The 9,017-nt window shown below is 40.3% G+C and overlaps 1 protein-coding gene across 1 annotated transcript in view; it reads left to right on the top strand.

Annotated features, from left to right (window-relative positions):
* Positions 1-9,017, top strand: part of LOC103740513 (zinc finger protein 420) — a 41,974-nt gene that overhangs the window by 20,408 nt on the left and 12,549 nt on the right. Inside the window, exon 3 of the mRNA XM_008841160.2 lies at positions 5,480-5,572. Coding sequence (XP_008839382.1) covers positions 5,480-5,572 — 93 coding nt within the window. The remainder of the gene's footprint in view (positions 1-5,479; positions 5,573-9,017) is intronic.

The following is a 9,017-nucleotide window of genomic DNA, read 5'->3' as shown; positions in this document are numbered from 1 at the left end:
GACTAATAAAGGTCAGAATGGATTGTATGAGGTTGCCTTTCTTTTCTACCTGCAACTCTTTTAAAAATATATTATTATTATTATTTTATGTGTATGAGTGTATTGCCTGCATGTGTGTAAGAGCGCCTGTGTTGTGCAGTGCCCACGGAGGTCAGAAGAAGGTATCAGATTCTGTAGAACTGGAGTTATAGACAGTTTTTAGCTGCCATGTGGGTGCTGGGAATTGAACCCAGGTTTTCTACAAGAGCAGCCAATGCTTTTAACCGCTGAGCCATCTCTCCAGCCCCCAAATCTGTAGGTTTTGTATTACTGTTTTAATTTCCTTATATGTTATGGGTCTGTTTAAACTGTTGATCGCTTCTTGATTTAACTTTAGTGGTTCCCATGCTTTTAGGTATTCATCTATTTAATAATAGTTTTTAAAGTATTCCCTTATGATGTTTTGGATCTTTTTAGTGTGTGTTGTGATGTTTCCCCTTTCTTTGTTGATTTGGATTTGCTCTTTATTTCTTTTGGTTAACTGGGATAAGGGTCTTTCTAGCTTTTCAAAGAAGCAGCTCTTAGATTCATTGAGTCTTTGTATTGTTTGGTTTCTATTTCATTAATTTCTGCTCTGATTTTTGTTATTTCTTCTCATCTGCTAGGTTTGGGATTAGTTTGTTCTTGCCTTTCTAGAGTCTTTTTCTTGGTCTGTTTGAGACAGGGTCTCCCTATAGCCCCAGCTGGCCTGAAACACCTGTGTAGACCAGGTTGGCCTTGAACTCACAGAGATCTGCCTGCCTCAGCTTCCTGAGTGCTGGATTAAAGGTGTGTGCCCCCAGGCTGGGCACCTTTCCAGAGTCTCAAGTTGCAATGTTAAGTCATTGAATTCATGTTCTTTCTGATTTTTTAATGTAGGCACTTAGAACTATAAACTTCCCTCATAGGACTGCTTCTAAAGTGTCCCAGCGGTTTTGGTGTGTTGTATTATCCTTTTCATATAGTTCCAGGAACGCTATTTTCTTTCTTAATTTCTTCTTTGAGCTAGTTGTCATTCAGGAGTGTGTTGTTCTTTTTTCACTAGTTCCTGTAGTTACTAGGGCTTCTGGTGTTGGTTTTAAGCCTTATTATTGTGGTCTGATAGAATACATGGGAGTAGTTCAGCTTTTTTTGTATTTGTTGAGGTTTGTTTTGTGCCCCAGTATGTGGTCAATTTTTGAGAAAACTTTCATGGTGCTGAATAGAAAGTATTCTTTTTTGTGCGTGGGTAGAGTACTTGGTAGTTGTCTGTTATGTCTATTTGATGGTATCATTTAATTCACAGAACAGAGAGAGAATGCTGAAAGCTGCAACAGAAAAACAAGTCACATATAAAAGAAAACTTATCAGAATTACAGCTGACTTATCAATGGAAACTATGAAAGCCAGAAGAGCCTGGACCAAAGTATTCCCAGGTCTAAATGACCATAGATGCCAACCCAGAATAATTTACCTGACAAAATGTCTATTATAGCTGAAGGGACAAGAAAAATCTTCCACGACATGAATAGGCTGAAAGAATTTATGTCCACAAAACCAGTCTTTCAGAGAATATGTGAAGCAATACAAAGGGAGAAAGGAACAAAATTTACCCAAGAAAAACCTAAATGAAGGTATAATTGTGGAAACACAGAATTAGACCAAGAATGAAAACAGAAATTAAAATGACAGTAACCAGTACACATCTTTTCATAATAACTTGAGTATCAATGGCCTGAACTCCCCAATCAAAAGATACAAGCTAGTTGAATGGATTAAAAAACAAAATCCATCTTTTTGTTATCTGCAAGAGACCAATCTCTCCTTTAAGGATAGGTCTACCTTAAAGTGAAAAGATGGGAAAAATAGTCCAAGTAAATGCTATTAAGGCACGAGCAGGGGTTGCAGTTATAATAGCTGAAAAAAACAGACTGCAAAGTAAAACTAATCAGAAGATATAAAGAGGGCGACTTCATTTGATCAAAGGAACAAGTGACCAAGAAGATAGATATTACAGTCACGAACATATATGAACCAAACTCTGGTGTACCCAAGTTCATAAAAACAGTACTATAGGAATTTAAGATACAGATTAACCCCAATTCAGTAATAGCAGGTGACTTTAATACCCCACTATCTCTAAAAGACAGGTCAATTGGACAAAGTGTACTTTTAGTGCTTTTACTATGATAAGCTGTGGGAAGTTTCTTTTCTGGTCCTATTTGTGCTTCTTATATTTGTTTCTTGTTGTTGTTGTTTTTCTTTCTTTCTTTTTTTGGTCTTTTAGAGGCAGGGTCTCCCTGTAGCCCCAGCTGGCCTGGAACTCACTGTGTAGACCAGGCTGGTCCCAAACCCACAGTGATTCACCTGCCTTTGCCTCCCAAGTGCTGGGGTTAAAGGTGTGGGCCACCATGCCCAGCCTGTGCTTCTTGTGTTTGTGTGGGTATGTCTTTCCTGAACTTTTGGAATTCCCTTCTGTAGTCCTGTTGAAGATCTGGTCAATACCATTCACCTGAGATGTTTCTCCTTCTAGGCCTGCACTGTGTAAATTTAGTCTCTTCATGGTGTCCCACATTTCCTTTATATTCCATTCCTGTTTTTTTAAAAAAATTCATAATCTTTACCTGAGTGGTCCAGCTCTTCAACTTCATTGTGTAGTCTTGATATTGTTTTCCATTTTATTCATTCAATCCATGAGGCTTTCTTTTGTTGTTTCTAATTGGCTTATTGAGGTTTTCACTTCCTTCTTCATTTCATCCTGTTTTCTTTAATATTTCTCTCTTGTGAATTCAGTCAGAAGTTTGTCCCTATCTTTTAGTCCTTTGACTTGTTTATGTGTTCTTTTTTTTTTGGTCTTTTTGAGACAGGGTCTCCCTGTAGCCCCAGCTGGCCTGGCATTCACTATGTAGACCAGACTGGCCTTGAACTCACATAGATCAGCCTGCTTCTGCCTTCCCGGTGCTGGGATTAAAGGTGTGAGCCATGCCTGGCCTTTGTTTGTTAAATCATATTATCTTCATAATCTTATGACACATTTCATTGTGTTTCACACTATCATGCTAAACTTAGAGTAATTAGCATTACCACGCCACTCTTCAAGCAGCATAACATTTCATACCACACAGGAAGACATTGCTAGTAGGATTTCCCCATGGGCTGCCCACCTGGAGTCTTCCTCTGTGTAGAGCATTTGGGCCTTGGTTGCACGTCTTACTACCCAAAGCAAGGCACATGTCATATCAAGCAAGCACAGCATCCTATGGCATTTGGGGAAAGGAGGCCTCATCAGCACTTCTTACTCTTACTGCGCTCCACCTCACACATCCATTCTCACTTGTACAAGGCTGTTTTGTATGAGACTTTTCTTGGGGAAACCCAACACTGGCCCATCTGCTCACCCCAGAGAAGGAACCCAAGTGGATCAAAGTAATGATTATAGGAAAGTTCAACTTAGTGAATGAATGAGTTTATTGGGATTACTTATACAAGTATCGTTTAAGAGTATGGGCCACTCAAAAGCAACTATATCATTGAAAAGCCCACCGTAACCTGGATGGTAACTCATAAAAGCTGCAAACCTGGAGCTCTTTGAATGACTCTACTGCAGGTGAACTGTTTGGAGAAATTTTCTCAACCTCTTGGTTGGACAGTCTCCTATCCCACCAATTTGCTGCTTCTATAACTTTTAATAGGGGTCCAGGTGAATGTTGTAAGTTTGAATTTTCCCAAATATATGAAGTTTACTACTTGTATTCTCTTGGCATTTCCACTTGTTCCTGAACGAATGTTTCAGTTCAGTGGACATCACTATGGAAAGGGATACTGCATCTGTAGTTTGGTTGCTGTGTCGATGTGTAACTGTGAAGTCATTGTTTTACTGGTGTGTACGATGACTGCCTAGAATATGTCTGTTCCTCTAGTGTGTGGTTTTTTGTTTTTGTGTTTGGTCTTTTTGAGACAGGGTCTCCCTGTAGCCCCAGCTGTCCTGGAACTCACTATGTAGACCAGGCTGGCCTTGAACTCACAGAAATCTGCCTGCCTCTGCCTCCCAAGTGCTGGGATTAAAGGCGTGCGCTACCATGCCCAGCCCGTGTGTTTTTTTAAAAAAGTATTTCATTTATTATTATTATTATTTTATGTGTATGAATGTATTGCCTGCATGTATGTGAGTGCACCTGTGTTGTGCAATGCCGTGGAGGTCAGAAGAGGGCTTCAGATTCCCCTGGAACTAGAGTTAAGGATGGTTCATAGCCACCATGTGGGTGCTGGGAATCAAACCCGGGTCCTCTGCAAGAGCAGTCAGTGCTCTTAACCTCTGAGCCATCTCTCCAGCCCTGTAGTGCATGTTCTTTTAGATGAGGCATCAGTCTTCAACTACTCAGAATTCTCTTTGCTTAAGAGTTTTACCAATTAGGCTGCAATGTAACCCAGAATCATTTGTCTGGGACTCTATTAGAGTCCCTGTGAGACTCTTGGGTCTGTGTTTGTGTTTCTCCTGTGCTGAATAGATAATTTGTTCATATTGCTTTTCTTTTGAAACACTATGAGGCAAATGTTTGCTTTTGTATGATGGTTTTTGGATGCTAAAAGATGTTGTTCCTAAATCTACCTGGATTCATTTAAAAAGCAAACCAGGGGCTGGAGAGATGGCTCAGTGGTTAAGAACACTGACTGTTCTTGCAGACGACCTGGGTTCAAATCCCAGCTCCCACATGGCAGCTAACAACTGTCCATAACTCCAGTTCCAGGGGATCCAACAGCCTCTTCTGTCCTCTGTAGGCATTGCACAACATGGGTGCACTTAACCTACATGCAGGCAATACACACATACACATAAAAATAATAAATAAAAAAAATATAACAAATGTCCCCTGTGGGCATTACATGACACGGGTGCACTTGCATAAATGCACGCAATACATGCATACACATAAAATTCAAAAAAGAATTTTTTTTTATCAATTAGTAAACTTCAGCTGGCCTGGAACTTGCTATGTAGACCAGGCTGGCCTTGAATTCATAGATATCTGCCTGCCTCTGCCTCCCAAGTGCTGGGATTAAAGGTTTGTACCACCACACCTGGCTTGAGCTATGAGTTTTATAGATTCTTATGTTTTATTTATTTATTTATTTATTTATCATTTTGTTAATGGAGGTCTTCTGCTCTAAAAATTTTGTCTGGTTCTTTTTTGTTTACCCATTCTTTTTCAAGTGTCCTAAGTAGGATATCATACTATTTTTATTGTGTTTTGTCTCTTACTTTTCTTTTTAAATCTTCTTAAAATTATTACTTTGGATATATATCATGAAGTCTTATACCACTGAAAGATAATGTTTTATATGAGTGAAACACATGTCTATAAAGCTCTAATGAAATTTTGTGATTCAATGACTAAATCCAGGTTCCTGAATTAGAGCAGTTATCTTTCATCAGCGGACTTGATTTAGCACTCTGGCTTAATGTGCATTTAATTTCTCATAGGGCACTGCATAAAAAAACCTGAGTTGATCTTCAAGTTGGAACATGGATTTGGCCCATGGAGTGTGGCAGAAGCCTCTAAGCAGAGCCTCCCAGGTCAGTGAATTCATCCTGAGCAAGGAAGGTCAGCAAGAAGCCAAGTCATCAGATGTTGGCCATGTTGATATCTTCCCACCAGTGTTTATTCAACCCCAGTTCATATCAGAGCTGATGTGGTGAATGAGACACATGGTATTTGGAGTTCCTAGGCTCTAGTCAGGTCAACTCATGTCCTTGAGATATTTTTGCTGAAATAACTTAGATTTGACTAAAATTCAATCCCTGTATAAATCTGAAACTTAAATTTTTTTCAATTTTTATGCTGCTTTATTAAGATTTTTATGGATTTATTTAAAAAGATTTTGAGCATTGTGGATTATTTGACAGGTTTTATTTAAAAAATTTTTTCATTCAGTGCTCTTTCTGGAATTTTTAATGTCATTAGATTTAATAATTCTGCCCACTTTTTTTTTTTTTTTTAATTTTATGTGTATGTGTGTATTGCCTGCATGTAGGTAAGTGCACCCGTGTCGTGCAATGCCCGTGGAGGTCAGAAGAGGCTGTCAGATCTCCTGGGACTGTCGTTACAGACAGTTGTTAGCTGCCACGTGGGCACTGGGATTTGAACCTGGGTCTTCTGCAACAACAACCAGTGTTCTTAACCTCTGAGCCATCTCTCCAGCCCCCTGCCCACTTATTTAAGGTGTGGTATTAAACAGTTGGCATGGAGTAGTTCATGTGCTTTTTTTGGAACAGGGTCTCATATAGCCCATGCTAACTGCAAACATACTAGGTAAACAAGTGCTTCCCAAGCACTGAGATTACAGGTGTGCAGCACCACCATGCCTGGTTCATGCTCGAGGCTGAACCAGGGCTTTATGCATGCTGGGCAAGCATTCTATCAGCTGAGCAGTAAGCACTCAAATCAACTGAGCTCTATCCCTAGCTCCTATTTATATATTATCTTTTTCCTCGAAATTGTATTTATCATTGTGTGTGTGTGTGTGTGTGTGTGTGTGTGTGTGTGTGTCCCTGCCACAGTGCATGTGTGAAAGTCAGAGGATGACTTTGTGGAGTTGGACCTGTCCTTCCATCTTTATGTGGGTTCAGGGCCTCAAACTCAGGCCCTCAGGCAAGTGTTTTTAGTTGATGAGCCAACTCGGTGGCCCTGTATTTTTTCATTTTCTTTCTCTTTCTCTCTCTCTCTTTTTTCTTCCTTTCTTTCCCCCTCCCCCCCTTCCTTCCTTCCATTTTTTTTGTTGAATTTTTGTGTATTTCATACAGAAAATCATGTTTATACTGTCTTCCTCTTTGGTGCCGTCCTATAGCCCCCCACTGGAGTCATACATTCTGTCATTTGGGAAGGCCTGTCATGTAAAGTGTCCTCATATGTCCCTCAGTGCAAGTTCATCCACTGCGATCTAGTCAGCCTATAGAGTCCTTCCCTTTAAGAAGATTAGCTCTTTCACACCCAGCAGTGATCAGGTGCCAATAATTCTCTGACTGAGATTGGGGCTTGCTGTTCATTTCCACAATTCTGTGCTGGGTTTCTGTCTGCTTACGTTTGCATGAGTCTTGGGCATGCTGACACCATTGCTGTAGGTTTGTATGAGAAGAGTCCCAGGAGTCTGAAGGACTATTTCCCTATGTTCATGCACCTCTTCTTGTCTCTTACAGTCTTTTCACCTCCTCTTCTGCAATGGTCCCTGAGCCCTGGGTGGGTAGATTTTAATATAGGAATCCTGTCCAAGGATCCACACTCTGTAGATTCTTATTCTCTGCGTTTTGGCCATTTGTTACCTCTTGTGTTCCTGGCCCTCTGTTGTATGACGCAACATCATTGATGAGAATTGAAACATGCATTAGTGTTCTAGTCATCCCTTGTTCTATGTTCCATGAGCCTTAGGTGTAGAGATTGCATCCTAGATGTGTCACTTAGGCTAGGGCAATTCACAATCTTTGTGTGTGACCAGTTGTGGAACTCTGTAATTATCTCTGTCTCTTCAAAAACAAGCTTTTCTGATGGTTTGTGACTGGGATACTTGTCTATAGAGTTAAGGATCCATACTTTGCATATAATAAGAAATTATATCTGTCTATAGATATGAGAGAGCCTTGGTGTTTTCTCAAAGATCTATGACCTCTCTAGCTATGTATATTTGGCTAGGTTTACAGTACCACACATGAGTTACCTCCCATTGAGTGGGCTTTAAGTCCAATTAGGTAGCTGTTGATTACCTCCAAGATAAAAGTGCCACTATTACACCAATATCATTTGCTGTGCTGGTCATTGATCTAATTTTTGGGTCTTGAAGCTGGGGTTGGACCATCAATCGATATTCTCCCTTAGCAGCTTGTGTAGTGCTCTCCAAAGCTATGAGAGCTGGCCTTCAGGGGAGGTGGCTTCCAGGTCGGTTCCAGCTCCATTGCTCCCAATCCTGTGTCCAAAGTATGTCCTGTCTTCAGCAATAGGGTCTTACCATCAAGTTCTGGGACATAATCAAGGATTGGCAATAGTGTAATTTTGGGAGTCTCTTGGGCTACCCTGGCCAACAACTCAAAGGAAGGTTTCTCCTGTCTAGCACGGTTTTTTGTTAGGTAGTCTTCAGCTACTCTCAAGGACTCCTGTAGAGATAATTATATGTGTAATTTTTCAGTAGATTTTTGGACTAACACGATTCCCCCTGGTTTTTATACTAAGTAGGCACTCCTCTTTCTCTCCATGTCTTATCCTCCCTTCCTGCCGCCCCCATTTAAAGTGTCCCCATTTTTCTCCCTTGATAATTTCGCCCTTGATAATTTCTGTCTGCTCCTGTCACAGCTCCTTCTTCCCCTCCATTTCCATAGTTCCTTTTATAATTCTCCCCGTCCTACTTTTTGCACATTTCTCCCTTAGTAATGTCTCCTACTAGTCTTCTCTCTCAGGTTCCTTCTTTCCCTTTCCCTCCCTGTTTCCTTCCACTTCCTGGTTCCTGCAGTTACATCAGGATATGTACTCCCTTATAAGGATTTGGTGCTAGGGGGAGAACATATATCTTTTGTTTTTCTGAGTCTGCATTACTGATTTATTATAACAGCTTCTAGATTCATCCATTTACTTGCAGATTTGATTATTTCATCTTCCTTTACTGCTGAGTAGAATTCCTATATGTAAATGTACCACATTTACCTTAACCACTCGTCAGTTGAGTAGCACCTAGGTTGCTTCCTTCTTTTAGCTATTGTGAAAACAGCAGCAACAAACATGGTTGTACAAGTATCTCTGCAATAGGATGAGTCCTTCAGGTATGCCAAGGAATTGGTTCATATGGTAGGTTCATTTTTAGTTCTTTAAGATTTCTCCACACTGCTTTCCATAGAGGTTGCACAAGTTTGTAATACCACCAGCAGTGAATGAGTGTTCCCATTTTTCCACAGCCTCTTCAGTCTGACTGGGGTTAGATGAAATCTTAAAGTGGTTTTAATTTGCATTTCCCTAATTACTAAGGATGTTGAACACTTT

Source organism: Nannospalax galili, unplaced genomic scaffold (assembly GCF_000622305.1).
Source record: "Nannospalax galili isolate Female #2095 unplaced genomic scaffold, S.galili_v1.0 scaffold1431, whole genome shotgun sequence".
In the NCBI taxonomy this organism is placed as follows: domain Eukaryota; kingdom Metazoa; phylum Chordata; class Mammalia; order Rodentia; family Spalacidae; genus Nannospalax; species Nannospalax galili.
This window is presented reverse-complemented; position numbering and strand designations above follow the sequence as displayed.